Source organism: Euleptes europaea, chromosome 8 (assembly GCF_029931775.1).
Source record: "Euleptes europaea isolate rEulEur1 chromosome 8, rEulEur1.hap1, whole genome shotgun sequence".
Classification (NCBI taxonomy): Eukaryota; Metazoa; Chordata; class Lepidosauria; order Squamata; family Sphaerodactylidae; genus Euleptes; species Euleptes europaea.
Window position 1 is genome coordinate 64,268,744 of NC_079319.1, and position 23,515 is coordinate 64,292,258.

General features: G+C 42.3%; 1 protein-coding gene across 4 annotated transcripts in view; it reads right to left on the reverse strand.

The window, feature by feature from the left end:
• NETO1 (neuropilin and tolloid like 1) overlaps positions 1 to 23,515 on the reverse strand; it is a 148,368-nt gene that overhangs the window by 42,886 nt on the left and 81,967 nt on the right. For all 4 annotated transcript variants that reach the window (XR_008933481.1, XM_056854218.1, XM_056854217.1 and 1 more), the window contains 2 exons: positions 13,504 to 13,545; positions 13,250 to 13,377 (listed from right to left, as the gene is read on the reverse strand). Coding sequence is in view for 3 of the 4 variants with exons in the window: in XM_056854218.1 (XP_056710196.1) it covers positions 13,250 to 13,377; positions 13,504 to 13,545 (170 nt within the window). In the remaining variant the exon portion in view is untranslated. The remainder of the gene's footprint in view (positions 1 to 13,249; positions 13,378 to 13,503; positions 13,546 to 23,515) is intronic.

The following is a 23,515-nucleotide window of genomic DNA, read 5'->3' on the forward strand; positions in this document are numbered from 1 at the left end:
TCCCAACCCAGAGCTGGCAACCCTAGGTGGGAACAATCTGAACATACCACACCTCACAAATTTTCCTGCAGGATTTGCTAAGTTGTCAGGGACTTGAGCAGGCTGATTTCCCTCTTCCACACATACACTTTTTTTGGGGGGGGGGCTGCTCTCAACATAGGTAGGGTCATGCAAGAGAGGATAAGAGCAGAAAAATGCAGATTTTGAAGCGTATGTAGTTCTCACTAGGCCATTCCTAAAGGATCCCCGTTTTGTTTGCTTAATTTGCCAGGCTAATAGCGAGAGACCTGGGGAGAGACCTGGGGGCGGGCATTGGCAATGGTCTAACATCACTTCCACGAAAACCCAGAAGGGACATCATGCCTCTCTAGGAATTGCTGTCAATTGTCTGATTTTCCCTGGAAGTGATGTCAAACGGCCACTAAAAGACTGGCAAGCCTAATTTACAGCCACATCTTTTGGCATACCTGGGAAGTTGCCCAAGTAGGTAGAGACCCCCTATCTTCTTGAGAGTAACCTGTTTCTTCAGCTTTTTGTTATCCACACAAGAGCCCCCAAAGAAAGATCTCATACAGCCAACATTTGTTTTCCCAAACAAAATAAATAGCAGCTCGGTGGGACTATATGAATACAGGAAACTTGTGCAGAAGACACATATCCCATGCCACAGTCCTGATTTAAATCAAGGCCTCATACAGCTGTTATTTACCAAAAAAAAAAATAATAATAATACTAGAGGTACAGTCATGATTCTTTAGTTTGGGACAATCTTTAGTTTGTTTTAACAAAAATAGCAGAATTGTGTGGTATCTGAAAGAAAAAAGATCTAGTGCAGCGTTTGCTTCTTTATTGATTGGTTATTTCAGCTTAGTTCACGAAATATGTCTCTCTCCTCCTGATAACAATACCCATGTCTATTCCTGGACAGAGGTCTGAGCCTTTCTACCAGATGGGAACAAAATGCCTAAAAGTTGGTAACACTGGCTTAAAAATGCTTTGGAGGAGGAAAGGCCAGTGTGATATAATGGTTAATGTGGCAATTTAGAGAGCATCTTCAAATTCCCGCTCAGCCATGAAGATCATTGTGTCATCTTTGGCCTCTTACAATCTTTCAGTCTCACAGCTGTGAAGATAAAATAGAGAAGGGAAAATATGGAAGGGGGGAAAGCACTTATGCTGCCCTGAACTCCTTGTAGGAAGGGTGGGCTAAAAAAAATGTAATACTTAATATGTCTGTCAGGTTCTTTTGATTTTTCCCTCAGCTTTCCTACAATGGGGAAATAAGCCCACACACTACCCTATGTCCTGGCCACATTCATTCTCCCTGGGTCCTTTGCTTGTTTCTCATGAGTATTTTATTGTTTAACATCCACAGTGATAAAGTGAGAACACTGGGCAGAACTAGAGTGAGATTTATACTATTTTGCGGTTGCCTTTTTTGACTACAGTGGGAAATCTGCCTCAGGAGTAAGCAGGGCCATGGAAGAGGGCGCAGGAGCAGAAAAATTAATATCCAGTTTTACTCAGCTTGGAATCTGGTTTTAGTCATTAATCACCAGCCACCTTGCTGTAACTTGCCTGTGTGAAGGAATGGATGCCTCTGAGCAAGCACAGAATGCATTTTACAACCAGTAAATAACCACTGCCAAGTGTCTATCTTGACACACACCCCAAAAAAAAATCTGGGCAAGAGATATAATACTCCAGCAGATTTAAACTCCAGAATCTTTCCCAACACATGAAGGATTATACTGTAGCAACCAGACGACTGAGGAAGCATACTATCCAGACATTTTTAAACCTCACCAAATCTCACTACAACAAAATAAGAAGGATGAGTTATGCGTGGGAGGTTTTGCCTTGGATTTGCCGCTCTCTAGATGCACATTTCCCCCCTACAAATTCTCAAAACTCAACAATAAGCCCCCATGCAGAGTTTTGAGAATTCGGGTGGGGAAAATGTGCATTTGTGTGTGTGTTAAGTGGCGTCAAGTCATTTCTGACCCATGGCAACCCTATGAATTAATGTCCGCCAAAACGTCCTATCCTTAACAGCCTTGCTCAGATCTTGCAAACTGAGGGCCGTGGCTTCCTTTATTGAGTCAATCCATCTCTTGTTGGGTCTTCCTCTTTTCCTGCTGCCTTCAACTCTTCCTAGCATGATTGTCTTTTCCAGTGACTCTTGTCTTCTCATAATATGTCCAAAGTACGACAACCTCAGTTTAGTCATTTTAGCTTCTAGGGTCAGTTCAAGCTTGATTTGATCTAAAACCCACTGTTTTTTTTTTGGTTTTTTTTGGCGGTCCAGGGTATCCATAACACTTTCCTCCAACACCACATTTCAAAAGAATCTACTCTAGAGAGCGGCAAATTCAAGGCAAAACCTCCCATGAATAAATGGCTAGAGCTTGGGGGCGGTTCTAAATAAATCTGAGCCAAGAATAATCCATTCTTGGAATGTCAAGACTTTTTCCTCACTGCACAGTAACCACATACATCTACCTACTTGGCATTCGGGGTTCATTTTTAAGCTGGAGAAATTGATTTCGGGGAGAAATGGATTTCAGGATGTAATTTGGGAATCTCCCCAGGCCCCCAGCTTTCCCAACACAATCTGGAATACTACCCCATACTCTTATGCTCTGCAGAATCTCTTGAGAGAAGAATGCAGGTTTACTAATTAAATGAACCAGCAACACCAAATATGGTCATATGAGTCTCTGTGTTTAGGATGATGGGTAGGGTTGCCAGCATCAAGGTGGAAGCTGCAGATTTCCCACTGTTACGATTGATCTCCAGGTGACAGAGATCAGTTCACCTGGAGAAAATGGCCGCTTTGGAAGGTGGGCTTTATGACACTATACCCCATTGATGTCGTCGTCATCCCCGCTCCAAAAAGTATCCTCCTCAGGCTCCACCCAACCCCCAAATCTCCAGGTATTCCCCATCCCAGAGCCCAGGGGACTGGGCAAACCTGTCTGTGCTCTCACCACATAATTTCTGACTCTGGGCTAGTGTGAAAGTCTCATGTGTACCCAGAAGAAATAAAGAAATGGTGATTCCAGGGCAAAAGTTGAAATCAGTTTTTAGTAACTTCCAGTGCATTCCTAAAGGGGGGCAAATGCTCTTCAGGGCCGGCGTGACCCCTACGCTGGCTTCTGTGCCACTTGCACTGTGAAAACTGGCACGGATGCTGACGTTGGGCCACATGCTGGCCTAGGGTTGCCAACCTTCAAGTACTAACCACAAAAAAGAGCACTCCTGTGCTGTTACCACACGGTTTGAAATTAGCACAGAAATAACTGTACAAAGCGAACACACATGTAACGTGTTTAAACATATATTCAACCAAAGTGCAGTGATACATATAAGACACACATACAACTATGTACACAGATATACAATGTTTTTTCTAATGCAGTCTTTGTGCAAAAAAATATTTCTATTGTAGCAGTAGTAGAAAAATTATTTAAAAGGTCCACAAGGTACTTTGTAATATTCCAATCTTTGGAGAAAAGCATTTTAAAGAATTTTTCTACAACTACTGCTACAATAGAAATATTTTTTTGCACAGACAGCATTAGAAAAAACATTGTATATCTGTGTGCATAGTTGTATGTGTGTCTTATATGTATCACTGCACTTTGGTTGAATATATGTTTAAACACGTTACATGTGTGTTCGCTTTGTACAACCTTCAGGTACTAGCTGGAGATCTCCTGTTATTACAACTGATTTCCAGCTAACAGGGATCAGTTCACCTGGGAAAATGGCCACTTTGGCAATTGGACTCTATGGCATTGAAGTCCCTCCACTCCCTAAGCCCCACCCTCCTCAGGCTCCACCTCAAAAATTTCCCACCGGTGGCGAAGAGGGAACCCTATGCCGGCCTCCCTAGACTGCGGTGGCAGTGTGCGGCTTGTGTGCCAGCAGGGCCTCCCACCAACAATCTCTTGGTGTAAGTCGCTGCGCCAGCGTCCTGGGGGGCGTTCCGGGGGCAGACCTTTCATCAGGCAGCTCCCAAACCCCTTTCACCCTGTGAACACATCCCAGGATGGCGACGGTTCTGGGTCATTTTGTGAGGTGGTGCAGGCAGGGTTGCCAACTGCCAGGTAGTAGCAGGAGATCTCCTGCTAATTCATCGGATCTCCAGCCGATAGATAACAGTTCACCTGGAGAAAATGGCCACTTTGGCAATTGGACTCTATGGCATTGAAGTCCCTCCCCTCCCCAAACCCCGCCCTCCTCAGGCTCCGCCCCTAAAATCTCCCACCAGTGGTGAAGAGGGACCTGACAACCCTAACCCCTACCCCACCCCCACCCCCGTTCAGGAATGCACTGTAAAATACAAAACACACCCCAAGAAACATTTCTCCTAATTTTCCAGTGGTATCGGCGCCATCATCTCCCTTGTTATGAAAATGCAGCTCCCTGGCTCCTTCTCTCAACGCTTTGGCGTCTCATGTTCTTCCTTTAAAAGCAGTCAAATGACACCCTGCTATTTTTTAAGCCGGGCCTGGTATATTTTGCATTACGAGGGCTATCTTGTAATAAACCATGGCAACTCGTGTTTTCCTACCTCAGCTTGAAAATTTCAGCAAGGACCACTTTCAAACCTTCAATTCTATGCTATTTTGACGACAAGAAGTGACAGCTACAGAGCCGAACGCTGGTCGTGCTTGAGCTTTGCAATGTCACTGCAAATGCTGAGGCCATTAGCAACAAAAGTGATAAAAAGTTGGAGCTGTAGCTGTGGCATATATTATTTACGTCCCCGGATCATATTAGGGTTTAAATAATTATCACTTTTAAGGCTTGCATTTTGGTCCTATTAGTAATAAAAAAAAGGCAATGCTGGCTGAATTGTGCTTTTTTATTTTAATTTGAGAAACAGAAAGGCCTGACTGCATTAAGAGAAAACAATTACTGCCAACAGCAAATAACATATAACTCCAGTGGAACAGCTAGATCATAATCTCTTTATAGCGCATCACTTTTGATGAATTCTCTTTCTTCATCAGTCAGCGACAGTTTGCTCTGACAACAAGATTGATTAGGCAGGGCAGGGAATGACTGCAAGATTCAGCCAATATCTCAGAAAACCTCATTGAATTCTCACACTTGTTCATCCCAAGATGAAAACACATTTAGGGAGGAGAAAATATATTCACCGAGAGAGTTATAAATCTGCCCACCAAGATCTCAGAACTATGTGTTTTGAAAAACAAGTAATGTAGATGGTCAGTGGCTAATTTCTAATTCCAATAAATGGTGAGTTTGACCTCGCCGGAAAGAATTAGCTTCTATAGCCTGGGAGTCTTCTCTAATATTCCTCGACTTGTTGGAACTATGGTAGTTCCATGGAAAGGGAAATGCACTTTGCACATGCTCAAATCTACTTTTGCCATCGCTTATTTAATTGAAAGCTCAGCCACAGCTCTGAAAACAGGCTCCTATGGAGTTATATAAAGCACGCCTCTGCTTTGCCCAGCTATGCTTAGAGAAGGTTTTACAAAGCCCCCCCCCCCCGTTAGTCTGAGCACGGATATTATTCGACTAGACAAAGACAGAGAGAGGGAAGAATTAAGACAGGCAAATGCAGAGGGCTCGTTACTTCTGGAGAGACTTTCTGCTAGGGTGGCTGTTAGATTCCTGAGAGTTCATTGCCTCGTCCTCCTGTCCTATTCCTTCCTTGCCTTGTACCTGGGAGGTCCCATAGTGGTAGCAGACAACTTCTCCAGAATCGATCCATTTGGGCCTATTGGTCCAAAGGGATCTGGCAGCAGGGAATATGGAAATACTGAATGGCAATTAACAATGTCATCCTAAACAGAATTACACCCTTCTGAGCCTGTTGATTTCAATGGACTTAGAAGTGTCTAACTCTACTTAAGATGGCACTGCAGGTTTTCAATAAATATGAATATCTTTAACTCCAATTAAATGTCATTTACAGTCTAAAATCTTGCAGATTTTTGCATGTAGCTTGTCCTTGGATCTGTCAGCATAAGTGAAGAGCAGGTCCCTCCATTATCAGAGGAAAGTGACTATTATAATAGGTGCTTTGGAACACAGGCAGGATAACGCTGCTGTTATTGTCTTTTTTGTGGGCTTCCTAGAGGCACCTGGTTGGCCTCTGTGTGAACAGTCTGCTGGATTTGATGGACTTTGGTCTGATCCAGCATGGCCTTTCTTATGTTCTTATGTTTCTGAAGTTGACTGAAGTCAAGCTCAGGGAGGCTAACAACCAAAAATGCTACCTCTCCTGGGGAACCTTCTAAAATAGCATACTTAAACATAACATGATAAGTTATCAATTACAGCCTAACATTAAAGAAAACCAGCCAGAGAATGGAGGACATGGCTTGTGAGGAAAATCTTAAATGACAAGCTGGACAATTTAAGAAAGATGTAGACAAGCTGGAACGTGTCCAGAGGACGGCAACAAAGATGGTGACGGGTCTGGAGACCAAGTCCTATGAGGAAAGGTTGAAGGAGCTGGGTATGTTTAGCCTGAAGAGGAGAAGACTGAGAGGGGCTATGATAACTATCTTCAAATACTTGAAGGGCTATCATATAGAGGATGGTGCCGAGTTGTTTTCTGTTGCCCCAAAATGTCAGACTAGAACCAATGGGTTGAAATTAAATCTAAAGAGTTTCCATCTAGACATTAGGAAGAATTTTCTAACAGTTAGAGCAGTTTCTCAGTGGAACAGGCTTCCTTGGGAGGTGGTAAGCTCTCCTTCCCTGGAGGTTTTAAGAAGAGGTTAGATGGCCATTTGTCAGCAATGCTGATTCTGTGACCTTAGGCAGATGATGATAGGGAAGGCATCTTGGCTATCTTCTGGTCACTAGGGGTGTGTGGGGGAGGTAGTTGTGAATTTCCTGCATTGTGCAGGGGGTTGGACTAGATGACCCTGGTGATCCCTTCCAACTCTATGATTCTATGATTCTAATAGAGTAGAGTGGGGGTCCTTCTGGTACCCCAGCTCTGAGCAATTTGAGGCTTTAAAACTAAGAACCAGCACCTAGACACAGAATGTCTGACAAATTAAATAATCAAAATTAAATGGATATAAAGAATTGCATTACTTGAAAATGCAGGTTACAAACACGTTCACAGAGTATCCTTTAGAACTGGGAGTGCTAGTAAACAACTAACTAGGATGATACAGATGCAGCAGCCCATCAACTAAAAACCCATAAATCATGATTCTCTTAGAGCACCACAAACACAAATGCTTGCCAGAATGTTAGGGATTTGTCTTTTTCAGAGGGGTCAGTCTTCATATTTCTAGTAATTTCCCAACACTGCTAAAGATAGATCACTTTGAGAACTCGGCCTTTTTATCCCTGTGCTCAGCAAGCTGTAGCATTCATTCAGGGAGCTCTTAAACTATACTCAGCAAAGTTTCCTGGGCCAGCATTCAATCCATTTCCTCAGCCATTAGACAGAAGTGTAACACTTTGATCCTTGATGTTTCTTTCCCTGGAGCCAATGTAGGTTTCCACAAAAATCGTAGATCATGGACAGGGTGAGAGGTAGGTAGAAGATAAGCGGAAGGGAATATTTGTGTCTGATCCTGCCGCCCTGAGAGAGCTGCTTGCACAAGGGGCTACTGAAGAAGAGCTGGTTTTTATACCCCACTTTTCTCTACAAAAAGGAGTCTCAAAGAGGCTTACAATCGCCTTCCCTTCTCCCCTCACACAACAGGCACCTTGTGAGGCAAGTGGGGCTGAGCGAGTTCTGAGAGAATTGTGACTAGCCCAAGGTCACCCAGCAGGCTTCATATGGAGGAGTGGGGAAACCAACCCTGTTCACCAGATTAGAATCCGCCACTCTTAACCACGAGTCACGACACCACACTGGCTCTCGCCGCTCTTAACCACTAAACAACGCTGGCAATGGGGGAGAGGGTACTGCAACTTGTTTTGACCTAGCAGCTCTTTGAATTTGTACTAACTCCTTTAGACGTGATTCTCATGGCCAAGCCAGCCCAGTTCCAGTGAAAAGTTCAATACATGTTGAGATTCCAAACCAACCTGTTTTTTGAAAGTAAATGTTAAAAAAAATTCAGGGCTTCCGGTTGGATCTAGATTAAATTTCCCATCAGCAACACGTACTGTCTTGTCTCCCACTGCAGCCCACTGATCTCCACAAAATTCTGCTCTTGGGGGACAACAGGATTGTGCAGCGGGTAGGAGGAATTGGTGAAAACTGCCAATTTAGTTTGGATCCAACCTGCTAAACACTGTTTAGTCCACACACACACACACACACACACACACAGATAAATCTAGTAGAAAAGATTTTGTTAAAGACTAACAAAATTTCTGGTTAGGTATGAGCTTTCTGAAGAAGTATCTGAAGAAGTTTAGCGTGAAGAGGAGAAGACTGAGAGGGGATATGATAACCATGTTCAAGTGTTTGAGGGGCTGTCATATAGAGAATGGTGCTGAGTTGTTTTCTGTTACCCAAGAAGGCCGGACCAGAACCAACAGGTTGAAATTAAATCAAAAGAGTTTCCGTCTAGACATTAGGAATAATTTTCTAACAGTTCGAGCGGTTCCTCAGTGGAACAGGCTTCCTCAGGAGGTGGTAAGCTCTCCTTCTATGGAGGTTTTTAAGAAGAGGTTAGATGGCCATCTGTCAGTAATGCTGATTCTGTGACCTTAGGCAGATGATGAGAGGGAGGGCATCTTGGCCATCTTCTGGTCACTAGGGGTGTGTGGGGGGAGGTAGTTGTGAATGTCCTGCATTGTGCAGGGGGTTGGACTAGATGACCCTGGTGGTCCCTTCCAACTCTATGATTCTATGAAGTGAGCTGCAGTTCACGAAAGCTCATAGCCTGCCGGAAATTTTGCTAGTCTTTAAGGTGCTACTGGACTCTTACTCTTTTCCACCACTATTGACAGATTGACATGGCTACCCATCATGATAAATCTAGGATGCACATAGATATCTGAGGTGAGGCAATAGAAAAGAAATGCTTTTCAAGATAGGGAAAAGGGCTGCAAGAAACTATCCATAATGTCTTATGATCAGCAGCAATCTCTGGCCAGGAAAACCAACAGGGGCTGGGACAATCATCTGAAAATCAATTTGGTGGGCAAGAATTAAAAAAAATGAGGGTTGAAGGAACAGGATGAACAGATTACATATTCACCCATAATCAAATCAGGTGTTCTAATGAATTCTTAGAATATAGTCAAGCAAGAAATCCTCATGTGCATTTAAAAAAAATAGATTTATCCTTAATTTCCCCATGTTATACCTATAATTCTCTCCTTGTTTTGTTGTTCATTTATTTGACAGTTTAGAATGTGGGTTTTGTTCATTTCAGAAAAAGTATTAACTGTGAATAAATGTAGCTATTCATTCCTACGCATATTATTTGTTCAGAAAATGTCTGTTCCACCTCTTCAGAGTCCTGCTTGAGGTGGCTTATAATTTAAAACCATGGTATTAAAAAAAAGAAGAAGAAGAAGTTGGTTGCAGTGTACAGGAAAAAAAGGAAAGTAAGGGTAATAACGGCTGGAAAGAGAATTACATGCTTCAACTACAAAGCGTGTCTTCAGTCCCTGTCATCTTCTTTGCATTGTGGGTTATGTAACCATCATTTCCAGAAAAGTTCTCAATCCTTTCCTTCAAAAATGCACTTTATTATTCCAAAGTTGTGGTGGAATACTCCACAAAGTAAGTCATGGAAATTAATATGGGGAAAAAAAACTGGGAGTGTTGTTTAGAAAATTAACGTGCCACTTTTTCACAGACCTGCTTGGGGCATTTACAAGTCAAACCTTATAATACAATCATTAAAAAAAAAACATAAAGTGGAGGGCATAGACACCACAGGGCAATTGGCCTTATTAAAATTGAGGAATGCATGGAGAACAGAATTTTAGGAGATTGTCAACAAAGTATTTCCCTCCTTCTCTAGATGAGTTTACCCCCACTTTCTGTTAACAACCCTACTAATTTATTGGGGGGAGGGTAAATGTCTAACCTCATTGCACTTTTTTTGACAGAATATATAAGGAGTGTCTCTGGAACTTTTTCTTATGGGACATTGTCACCTGCACATCAGTAAACAGCGCCCCCTCTGAAGTACAGCCACCTACCAGTTTTCTTTGAAGAAGAAGAAGAGTTGGATTTTATATGCCGACTTCCTCTACCACTTAAGGAAGAATTAAATCAGTTTACCATCACCTTCCCTTCCCCTCCCCAACAGACACCCTGTGAGGAAGGTGGGGCTGAGAGAGCTATTACTAGCCCAAGGTCATCCAGCTGGCTTCATGTGTAGGAAACCAACCATGTGTAGGAAACCAACCCAGTTCACCAGATTAGCATCCGCCGCTCATGTGGAGGAGTGGGGAGTCAAACCCGTTTCTCCAGATCAGAGCCCACCGCTCCAAACCACCACTCTTAACCACTATCCCATGATGGCTTTGTGTAACTCCCCCTCCCCAATTATCTGAGAAGAAACAAACTTCAGTAATCTATTTGATTTTGATTTTGTGGTGTTTTGTCACCCCAGCCCAAAGACATTTTGAAATTAAAAAAAATGTGTTAAAACCACTGATCCAGGGAAGCCCTTTTAAGTGCTCTGGAGAGATACAGCGCCTCCTTATAACTTCATGATCCCACCTGATAACCTGCAGAACATACTGTGATAGGACATTGCAGGAAAGGCAATATTGACTAAATGTGTAACTAAGGGAGGAATCCTAAGCAGCTCTTCTCATAAATAAGTCCGGTTTTATTCAATATGGCTAACTCTCCAGAAAGTACAAGAAACTCACTTTCAGACACAGGAACTCAGGAGGGAAACACTAATCAGGACAGGCTGTATAACTAGTGTGGACAGTGCAAGCCACTTGCAATATTTCTTAGTTCACATGAAATAAGCAGAACTACGCTTCTATATGGATATGGTTGCCAGGTCCCTCTTCGCCACCGGCAGGAGGTTTTTGGGGCGGGATCTGAGGAAGACGGAGTTTGGGGAGGGAAAGGACTTCAATGCCATAGGGTCCAATGGCCAAAGCGGCCATTTTCTTCAGGTGAAGTGATCTCTAGTGGCTGGAGATCAGTTGTACTAGTGGGAGATCTCAAGCTGGTACCTGGAGGATAGCAACCCTATGCATGGACATCTGGAGAAAGGGCAAGGTATGCAGATCTCCTTTCGCCTATATTCCAAAGTCAGGGTTCCGATAATGAACTATGCTTGCTTTGGCTGTGTTTTCATCGTTTCCAGATAAAGAAGGTTTGTGGGAAGTCAGGTGTCCTCCCTTAACACCTCTTTATTATGTACTTTTAGGTACTTAAAAAAATCAATCCCTTCAGCAAAATTAAAACACTGTCTATTTAGCTGAGACTTTCCAATTAAGATTCTCAAAACTGTATTAATAGCAATCCCACCACATAGCACAAAACCAGACTAATTATGTGTCCATCTTCTGTATCCTACACTGTTTTGATACTACACAAAATACAAGCAACACAAAAGTGCCCTAGTCTCCTAATTTACCATGCTAATACAAACTACACTTTTGTTTTAGGTATCGACATTATGTTGCTTTTAAATCCTAATTAATATGTCATATTTGCAATGTAGTTACTGCAGCAAAAGCACTCCCCATAATAAAATACAATGTCACATGGGTACTGGAGCCAACTAATTGCCCATTGCCAATAAATGAAGTAGGGTTGCCAGGTCCCTCTTCGCCACCGGCAGAAGGTTTTGAGGTGGAGCCTGAGGAGGGTGGGGTTTGGGGAGGGGAGGGACTTCAATGCCATAGAGTCCAATTGCCAAAGTGGCTATTTTACCAAGGTGAACTGATCTCTATTGGCGGGAGCTCAGTTGTAATAGAAGATCTCCAGCTAGTACCTGGAGGTTGGCAACCCTAAAATGAAGACAGAGGAATGCGAAATCAATTGTGAAAATCCCAGTCATCGTACTGCCTTATATAACAACCCAGAATATATATATATATATATATATTTTACATGAAACTGGGGAAATTGTGCTTTTAAATATATATATATATATCTGTGGTACTAAAGTCCACATAATGAATGAGAGTTAGGGGGAGCAGCATTAGGCTTGCTTCTCAGCTACCCAGATTTTTATATCAACAACTAGTAGCTATACGTCCCTCAATGCTGGGGAACAGAAGTATAACTTCATCAAAGATTTCAAAGACATGGGGCATTTCTGTGAGAAAAGAGAGCACTTGTGTTCCTTACATTGTTTCCTTACTTACTTACATGTTCCTTACTTGAGAGTGGTACTCAAAATGATGAAACATAAAATGTAAAAGTTAACAAAATGATGTGGGTACAGGCTGGTTGTTGCTTATTACTATTCAACACGCAGGGCAGGGGCTGTGGCTCAGTGGTAGGGCATCTGCCTGGTATGCAGAAGGTCCCACATTCAATCCCCGGCATCTCCGGTTAAAGGGATTAGGCAAGTAGGTGATGTGAAAGACCTCTGCCTGAGACCCTGGAGAGCCACTGTCGGTCTGAGTAGACAATACTGACTTTGATGGACCAAGGGCATAAGGCAGTTTCATGTGTTCATGTGTGTGAAACTCTTCATCTGTATTATATAGAGCCCTTACATCAGCAGGTAACTGAGCTATGGACTTGCCTTGAGTCTTACCTCAGCTTTTACTATTCTCTCAGCTCAGCTTACCTCAGACATAACCACCTCCCATCTTCAATACATAGGAGAAAGCCATACTGATCTACCTTATAAGGTTGTTGTAAGGACTACAAAGTGAGGTATACAAAGTGTTTTGCATGCTATATAAATGCTAATGGTAAATCATTTCTCCCCAGTAATAAAATATTGTTCTATGAACACTGGCAAAATGCAAAAGCCCCAGAACAGACCTGAATGAATGATATTTGAATACCGTTCGAGTAATGTGAAAGGACTGTGTACTTCTTGGCTATAAATTGATGCCTAGGGAGGTCCCAAACCTAGAAACTTCCTGTAGCACAAAATGACCTACCTATTTTGCAGCACAAATTATCATTTATAGCAAAGTGAAGGTTACTTTGGGCAGTGACAAATTGCTTTCCCCCACCCCCACCCCCACAAAAGGCAAATAATAGTTTACAGGTTCAGCACTGTTGCGCAAACCTTATTAAGCAAAGCCTGAATGTACAAAGTAATGAATGCTGTATTTAGTCAAGTCACTTTCTTAAATTAAGTCCCAAATCAGAGAATGGAACCGGACTGACCTTGGATCTTGGTGGGGCTCGGATGTACCATTTACAGTCTACCGCCTCCGTTTCAGAAGCTTTCCCTTCCTTTCCAATCTGCACCGACTCCACAATCCCTTCAGATCCTCCCATCTCAAATTCACAAACTGAAAAAAGAAATGAAATATAATAACAAAAAAAAATCAAACCCAAGGAACAGGTAATTTGTTATTATTATCGCAAGACAAAAAATTGAAGACTTCCAAGTGTTATGAAACGTTGAACATACCGACCTGGCAATGGTTTCAAAACACCGAGGTCCTTGAAGTCGGGATCTTAAAATAAAACCGAGGAAAAGAAAAATTAGTCACTTTTCCCCAATAAATTCAGTTACAATGCAGGACTAAAATTTATTCTGGAGGCCTGCAGAGAAGGACTTTCAATGGGTGAAAACGCATGGTCGGTTAGCCTCCTTTATTCCCTGTTTCAGCCAGGATTTAGCCAGGATCGAAGGCACGTTCGGCGAAACACATGCATTCAATCCTGGCTCAATCCTGGCTGAAACAGGGAATAAAGGAGGCTAAAGCGACCATGCGTTTTTGCAATGAGTACTAAATACATGTGACTGATAAGTCACCCACTGAAGGGTAATGAAATGATAGCTATGTATCGGCCCTGGCGGCAGACCATCCAGAGGCAAAATTTTTGCTGACAGGAGATTTCAATGCTCAGTTGGGTCCCGATAATGGGTCACTGGAAGCTAAATTTAAGATAGATCTTACAGACCAGGAAGATGATTTAAGAAATTTCCTCTATAGTCGAGTCTCCAAAGATCAACAGTCAAATTTCACTGGTACGTGCCTGGCAAAATTCGCTTTCAAATCACACTTCTATATTCTAAATGGCTCCTCAGAAGGGGATCACCCTGGGGAATATACTTACATGTTGGGCTCTGGAGCCAGTACCCTTGACTATATGCTGGTGTGCTCTCAACTATTGTTAATGGTAAAACCCTTCCAAATTCTTCCTTATTTAGGGGGATATCATTTCCCTTTATGCTTGCAGGCCACTTTACCTTTAGGGGACGCCCACCTTAGTTTTCTTTATACAATGGCCACCTCAGAATCTAACCCAATGGGCAAACGTATAAGATGGTCGAATGAGCTGCAATCTAAATTGAAAGATCACCTGTCAGCAGAGGAGGTATATTCATACTGTACAGCCTTTTTAAATCCAGCCCCAGATCAAAATCCATTAATACTCTATAGGGATTTTATCCAGAGATTAAGACCCTTGCTTTTTAGCTCTTGTTAGCAACGGAAGAGGCCGATAATTAAATCCAAGCCCTGGTTTGACAAGGACTGCCTTGAAGCAAAAACAGCCCTTAAACAAGCCTATAGTAAGTTCATCAAAGCTCATGGTAGCCAAATCAAGGCAGCCCAGCAATCCCTTCTCCTGCACAAAAAGATGTACAAACTCTTAATCTCTCAAAAGAAAAAGGAGCACCTTAAGGAGTCTTGGAGATTACTGATTAAAGCGGCCAAGGCTAAAAATTCATCCATATTCTGGAGGCTAGTTACTGGTAGCAATTGCAAGGAGAACTCACCTTTAGACTCACATGCGGCCGCGGATAGGTGGGTCATATTTTTTCAGAGCCTTTATGATGACGTGCATCCTTTGGCTCCCTATAGTCCTGACCCATCAAATATTCCCTCCTGGCCACCTGTCTCGTTAAATGAGGCCAAATCCCATATTAACCAACTAATACGAGGTAAAGCTCCTGGATATGACGGTATCCCCCCAGAGTTTATCAAGGAGAACATAGATTGGTGGGCTCCCTTTCTATCCGCACTGTTTACCTATATAGACTCCACTGGTAGAATCCCTAAAGACTGGGGGCTGGCAATAGTTGTCCCCTTTTATAAAAAAGGAAGTAGAAAGGACCCTTCCAACTACAGGCCAATTAGTCTCATAAGTGTCATCAGCAAATTATATGCAAGGCACCTGCTAGATAAATTAACCCTTTGGCTCAATCAAGAGGATATTTTGGCATTAGAGCAGGCAGGTTTTAGGGAAGGGAGAGCAACGATAGAGCACTGCCTTGTCCTGCAAAATCTAGCAGAGAAATATTCTAATAAGGGACAACCCTCTTTATATGCGGCATTTATTGATTTTAGGGCAGCATTTGATTCGATTTCCAGACCTTTACTCTGGGACAAGCTCAAAGCCTCAAATGTAGATAAAAGGCTCCTGTTGCTGCTTCAGGCCCTACATGAACGGACAGCACTGAGAGTCAGGTGCAATAGAAGAGGACATCTTACAGTCCCCATAAACACCTATAGAGGAGTTAGGCAGGGCTGTTTACTCGCCCCCCTGCTATTTGCCTATTATATAAATAACATAGTTCCTTGAACGCACCGGATTTACATCCACCTAAACTAGCGGACAGGCATATTCATATTCTGCTCTATGCCGATGACGCAGTACTTCTTTCAAGAACCCCAGTTGGCCTAAGGAGGGCGCTAGTGAGAGTGGGAACATTCTGTGAGAAGGAACGCCTGAATTTTAATTATGACAAAACAAAAGTAATGGCTTTTGGCAATCGCCCTAATTATAGGAGGTGGAGCATAAATGGCCATAGGTTGGAACAGGTAACCCAATTTAAATATCTTGGAACGACAATCCAGGCATCTGGCTCCAAGCTAGCCCATAATACCTATGTTGCTAATTTAGGGGAAAGATCAGCCTGTTCAATAATAAATTTTCTCCGTACCAAAGGGGCACACTATATTCCATCCGCCCTTAAACTTTTTCAGGTGAAAACCCTAGCACAAATATTATATGGAACACAACTCGACTCGCCACCCTCATGTCTTATTCCCGTGGAACGAGTGCAATCCAAGTTTCTTAGAGCTGCCCTGCAATTGCCAAGATGTGTATCAAATGCTATGATCCATTTAGAAACTGGCATGATGAAGGTGGAGGCAAGGGTTGTCTTGTCCTCGCTTTATCTATGGCTGAAAATTAATTTCAACCCCAAGGGTCTTCTTCCACTGATTCTTTGTGATACCTTTAGGTCTAAGTGGATAATAGCCATTGAAGACAAACTAAATAATCTGGGTTTTATTCCCCTAGCACTACTTCAGTTAGGGTGCAATCAAGCTAAGTCAACTATAAACCAAAGAGTTAAAGATATTGAGCGACAAGTAGATCTAGCAAGAGCACCCCTATTTATGGCTCCCCCCCCCCACTCCAAATTTATCCTTGCACAGACAGCCTATCTCTGTTACCTAGAGATACACAAATATAGGAGGGCTTTTACCTTGGCTAGGTACGCAGCCTTACCCTCTGCTATGTTAGAGGGGAAATTCAAGAAGATACCCAGCGCAGAGAGACTATGCCCCTGCAAATCCGGGGATTTAGAAACCACTGAACATGTTCTCCTGAACTGTAACTATTACACTATACCCCGTTGTAAGTTTATTGAGCCCCTCATACTGAGAATGGGACCCGTCAGGGAAAGAGAAAAGTTAGAAAAGCTCCTACAAGGAGATAATCCCTCAATCACCTCTCAGGTAGCAAAATTTTGTACGGCTGCAATGACAATTCGTTGCCACAGAGTAGTCTCTTAGTCCAAATGGCAGATGTAACTCGGATGTTATTTATTTTATTATTTTTAATTTTTTAAGTGACTTTAAGACTCGGACTGTAAAGCTTTGTCGGTAAGACCATTTTAGTCCATGTATCTTGTTTTATCTGGCCAAGGGCCGCAAATAAAGTATCTGAATCTGGTAATGAAATGCATGTAGCCAATTGAACAAACTGAGATCAGAACTTTCTTTATGGAATAGCTTCCTGAGATCATAATTTCCCCCTTCTCCTTTTATCAAGATAAGAGTCACTAAAGTAGGAGTTAGTAGCAAAAGCTGATTTCATCATAAACAGGCTTGTAAATAAATCATCACTGATAACAACTGAAGTTTGAAACATACATCATGTATAGGGTTGCCAGGTCCCTCTTGGCCACTGGCGGGAGGGTTTGGGGGCAGTGTCTGAGGCGGGTGGGGTTTAGGGAAGGGAGGGACTTCAGTGCCATAGAGTCCAATTGCCAAAGTGGCCCTTTCCTCCAGGTGTACTGACCTCTAGCTGCTGGAGATCAGTTGTAATAGCAGGAGATCTCCAGCTACTACCTGGAGGTTGAAAGACAAATAACAGCATGTAGGCTCACTAATAATCTATCTAGAAGATTAATTTTAATTGTTCCTTTCTTGGTTATCACTTGGGTTTCTGTATACAGGCATGCTATTAATGCCTGAGAACTTGTATATTGAGTAAAAAGATGTATACTCCTTCAGGGATTCATATGAGTATAATTTAAGTTTCTAGACAGATTATTAGTGAACCTACATGCAGTTATTTGTCTTTCAGCTATATTTGTATATGTCAGCATAAGTTATTATTTTTGTGATATAAGCATACTACCCGAAGGTTGGCAACCCTAAACAGGTAGGAAGACCCTTCCTCCCAGTATTATGGGTGTACAATCTACTAGCAATGTGTTTCCTGGGAAGAGGGACTTATATAACAGCCAGTACTTTGTTCTGCAGGGAACTTGGCACTTTTTGAAAAGAGAAGGATTTAGTAGATTAAAAATGCAGAAAAGTCACTGGGGTCCATAAAGTTATTTATCCAGTGCAAATCTACTTCCTTGTATGGGCAACATTTAAAGAGTCTCACTTTTATTCCATAATCATCACAGCTCCTGCCTCAGAAGAAAAGCTTCTGATAGGAACAGGTTTCCTTGCATTACTGCTGGTAATGCAAGGGATGATGTGAAATTGGTGCAGAGGTTCTCTGGCACCAGCGCTGACTTCAGCGGTACCCGTGCCAAGTGGAGAATCCTGCAGCACATTGCTTCAGGAGAGGTTGCACTCCGAGTCAAGGAGTGAGGTAATATCAGCGACTGGCTGCACCCAGAGCCATGAAATACTTTCCAACTCAGAAATTCCCCACAGCCCGAGTATCCTCCTGAAGTGCTATAATGCAATGCACTCGTTTTTAGATGACGTTGGGTGGCCATTAATATAGTAGATAGCAGAGAGAGGTAGGGAGCTAGCTAGAATTTTAAGCTTTGGGGAATCTGCAGGTATTGACTTAGATGCTTTAGCACTCCGAGCTTTTTCTCCTTTTATATTTGAAGCTGCTGCAAACAACTCTCTGCATTCAAAAATAATAATTAAAAAAAAACCTCTCAGATATTTTACAGGTAAGGGTGATTTGCTCTATCATTCTATACGGCGAGCCTATTTGATATTCACCTTCCCAAGCAGCCATTGCTTCCCGCATCACACATACCAAAAAAAAAAATTGCTGACCCAGAAAACTTCTGTTTAAGAATAAATATCTCAACACGCAGCCACTTATAATTATTTTGTTATTTTTATGCTTTTCTCATGCCTTCATTTATAAACAGTACCAGTTAGTAATGTTATCATAACATGGTCTACAAATCATAAGCAATCTTATACAATAAACAAGACAGAACTGAAATACTGTCCACAAGAAATCTCACATGTCCGTTCCACCAAAAGGAATCATGCCGATGCTATGAGCCTCCATGTTGTGTTGCACTGTTTCTACAAGTCAGCTGCTCTCTGCTGACCAATGGGATTCCTCTTTTCCAAGCTGTCTCGCAGTTTCTTCTCAAAGTCACCGCGGTAAAAGTAAAACCGCCCAATGTGATTTTAACAATATATGACAAGCAACCGGTTGTGCCTTGTTTCGCTGGTGCCCGCTTCCTCAGATATATATAACTTCATCCGATCGCAATTTTGTGATTCCAAGTTCCTTGTCTACAAGCATACAAAAAAGCTACAAGTTACAAAAAAGCAAAACCGGTTGCTTTTAATATATTGTTAAAATCACATTGGGCGGTTTTACTTTTACCGCAGTGACTTTGAGAAGAAACTGCGAGACAGCTTGGAAAAGAGGAATCCCATTGGTCAGGAGAGAGCAGCTGACTTGCAGAAACAGTGCAACACGACACAGAGGCTCATAGCATCGGCATGATTCCTTTTGGTGGAACGGACATGTGAGATTTCTTGTGGACAGTATTTCAGTTCTGTCTTGTTTATTGTATAAGATTGTTTATGATTTGTAGACCGTGTTGTGATAACATTACTAACTGGTACTGTTTATAAATGAAGGCATGAGAAAAGCATAAAAATAACAAAAGAATTATAAGTGGCTGCGTGTTGAGATATTTATTCTTGAACAGGAGATTAGCCAGCATTCATATACAACACGCACTTACCTAATAGACCCAGAAAACCTGACAGAAATCTGTTGGGACTCAGCCTACTAGAATTGATGATTAATACTTGTTAATTGGTTCAATGAGTTTATTAACTTTAAATTGTTTTTCACCCAGCTGAATTAGACTGCAACAACTCAGTATGGGGGAAAACACATTAAAAACATGTTTTAAAAGATGCCTTCTAAGTCCAGAACGAGGGAAACAGAAAACATGTGCACACAACATAGTAGAAATTAGCTACTGGATTTCATTGACAGAGAAACTAAGGGTTGAGCTGCGAACTAAAGATTCTTTAAAATTATATTTATATCTTTATTAGGTGTACACAATAAAATGGAGAAAAACACTGGGCCTAGACTGCAGGCCACATATCAAATCACAAGTATAAACCGATACAAAAATAATCATCACCATTGATGGGGGCTGTTAGGCCCCTGTTTGCCACCAGCAGGAGGTTTTTAGAGTGGAGCTAGGGTTGCTGGGGCCCTCTTCGCCTGTGGTGGAAGGTTTTTGGGGTGGAGCCTGAGGAGGGTGGGTTGGAGAAGGGAGGGACTTCAATGCCATAGAGTCCAATTGCCAAAGCGGCCATTTTCTCCAGGTGAACTGATCTCGATCGTCTGGAGATCAGTTGTAATAGCAGGAGACCTCCAGGTACTAGTACTGCCAGGTACTGGCAACCCTAAACGTTGATGATATGTAAAATATAAATGACCAATCAAACATACACATTTCGGCCTCTTGGGCCTTCCTCAGTGAACAAATTATACAAAATGTGATTATTCAAAAACACATCCGGAAATGCACTTCACAAGGTATTTTATCTGAAATTTGTAAATCTTATATCCTGTGTGGCTAGATGTGAATTAATAACACCAATCATAGGTCTTTCAACATGGTAATTTGCTCACACAAGTACCTGGTGCAAAAAATAATAATGTCTATGGACGTGTTGTAACATCCACAAGTGACAAAATCTATGAGCCAACTGTAATACATTGAAACAGAATATAAAATGTGTTCACAGTATTATGGAGTTTGACATGTCACACACTATGCTGTGGTTTTATCCTGACAGTTATTTGTTGGATAGGTTAGACAAAATAAAATAACAGCTGGCTTAAGACTACTGGTAAGTCTCAATGCTGAGCAGAGGTCTGCCCACCTCAGTCCAATCTTCTATATGCTGCACTATCTTTCCATCTCCAAAAGGCAGTTTTGACTAATTATCCATTAATCTCCACATGTCACTCAAGCCATGGCAAAACTTGACAGAGAGGAAGTGGTGTGCTTCTGAACTCTTAATTGTAGTTAAGAAATATGGAGCACTTGCCAGCAGCCAGGTAAGTAGGAGAGGGAGGTTGATGTCAGGAGGATGGGGGGCTCCAAATCACTGTGGCTATTTTTGCATGGTCATTTTTGATGCTTGCTCAAAGCTCTTTTTGAAAATGCGACTTTGAAAATACCTTTTCACAGTCCCCACGCAAAAGGAGAAGTTCCATTTCCCCCACTCGCCTGCTCCTTTGTTCCTGATTGCATAGCCGTTAGCATATGCATAGCTAACGCGCCTCTGTTGTTTGCATTATTCCTTGAAGGCGATTCTTCGCAGCAAACTCCAAAGGTCGTGTTAAGCAGGCTCTTTAGTAATGCGAAGCAGGTATGCCCTGGCTTTGCAGTCACTTCCGAAATGACGGTTCAGCATGCAAAATTCAAAAAAATATGCAGGGCAGTTCAGCTAGACTCTGTAACTCTGGTCATTACCATGCAGAAATGGCCTTTGACACTTTGAGCACATTCCTGGGTGTGTGTGTGAAAGTCATTTGGAGGCAGTGTGACCCCACACCAGAGTAAGTGCCCACTTCTCATGGTATAAGGGGCACTTATACCAACTCACATGACAGAGAGGGGAAAGTACACAGTCTCACTGCCCATTTTCTATTTCCCACAAGAGACAGAATCAGAATTGAAAAGGGCCATACAGGCCATCTAGTCCAACCCCCAGCTCAATGCAGGATCAGCCTGAGGCTTCCCTGACAAGTGTTCTTCCAGCTGCTGCTTGAAGACTGCCAGTGAGGGGGAGCTCACCACCTCCCTAGGTAGATGATTCCACTGCTGAACTACTCTTCCTTCAGCTGCATTACATCTGCACTTCTGTTTCTGATTGTCTTATGCCTTCTCTCCACTCCTGAAATGTTTTGAAAAGGAGTCAAGTTAGAAGTAGTAGTAGTAGTAGTAGTAGAAGAAGAAGAAGAAGAAGAAGAAGAAGAAGAAGAAGAAGAAGAAGAAGAAGAAAAAGAAGAGTTGATTTTTATATGCCGACTTTCTCTACTACTTAAAGAAGAATCAAACCGGCTTACAATCACCTTCCCTTCCCCTCCCCACATCAGACACCCTGTGAAATAGGTGAGGCTGAGAGAGTGTGACTAGCCCAAGGTCACCCAGATGGCTTCATGTGTAGGAGTGGGGAAACCAATCCGGTTCATCAGATTATTGTCTACCGCTCATGTGGAGGAGTGGGGAATCAAACCCGGTTCTCCAGATCAGACTCCACCGCTGCAAACCACTGCTCTTAACCACTACACCACGCTGGCTGGTCTTAACCACTACACCACACTGGCTGGTCTTAACCACTACACCATGCTGATACAGTCTGCATGTGGAAATGATCAGTACAAACCACATCTAAGCATGTACAAACAACATCAAAACCTGCCAGAGTACATGCTAAGATTATTTCTAGGATTGAATACTCTTGGAGGTGTGTCGAAAGAAATTTGGGAGGGGGGGATAGAGAGACAGAATGGGACATCTACACTAATTCCTAATTTAAGATTAAAAATCAAGCCTTTTCCTTCTTTTCCCCATTCTATATGCCCATATGTGTTTCTTTTTTTTAATCACCATGTCAATAATTGTCAGGAGTAGATTCAGTTTCCTATAAACCTGGGAATGTATTTTTGTTCATTTAGCCCTTTGTAAAAGCTTGCCCCATTTATCAGTAGCAAACAAGCCCCCAGTCAATGATGAAACTTTTTAGAAGATTAGCATTTTAATTTTTTTTATTCCAGAAACATATGTTTTCTAAATTGCTTATAATTAATGATGCTACAATTTCCCATGTTTGAAAATCAATCTTATTCTGCTTGCTCTCTCAAGCTGAATACCTCTGTGCTTGAATGGATAATGGTTCACAGTCTAAATACAGTGGTACTTTGAGAATATTTGCATCTGTGCAATTGATGGCATTCATTGTCACATGGACAGCTGGACAGTAGCCACTGTCAATGCAGGCTCAGAACTTTTGAGTTTTCTGGAGTATACATAAACTGTCTGGTGCAATTCTGAAGGACCCAAAAACTATGCTTCCTATCACCTCCATGCTGTGGGAAGAATATTTTATAGGAAAAATAGGTCCTGTTCAATGCTTAAGAACACAGGAACATAAGAAAAGCCATCTCTGGATCAGACCAAGGCCCATCGAGTCCAGCAGTCTGTTCACACAGTGGCCAACCAGGTGCCTCTAGGAAGCCCACAAACAAGACCACTGCAGCATTATCCTGCTTGTGTTCCACAGCACTTAATATAATAGGCATGCTCCTGAGCACATGAACAATGAAGCTGCCTTATACTGAATCAGACCCTTGGTCCATCAGAGTCAGTATTGTCAACTCAGACTGGCAGTGGCTCTCCAGGTTCTCAGGATGAGGTCTTTCACATCACCTACTTGCTTAGTCCCTTTAACTGGAGATGCCAGGGATTAAACTTGGGACCTTATGCGGGCCAAGCAGATGCTCTACCACTGAGACACAGCCCCTCCCTCTCCTCTGATACTAGAGAGAATAGCTTAAACAGCTAGGAGAGAGGAAGAGAGGCAGCTCCATGTGAAATCTGCAACTTTTGCAAACATCCTAATAACTGCTCGCAAATGTCCATTAAATGTTTTAGAGCAGTTTTGGGTCAAGCATTAGGGTGTTTTCACATCAGCACTTTCA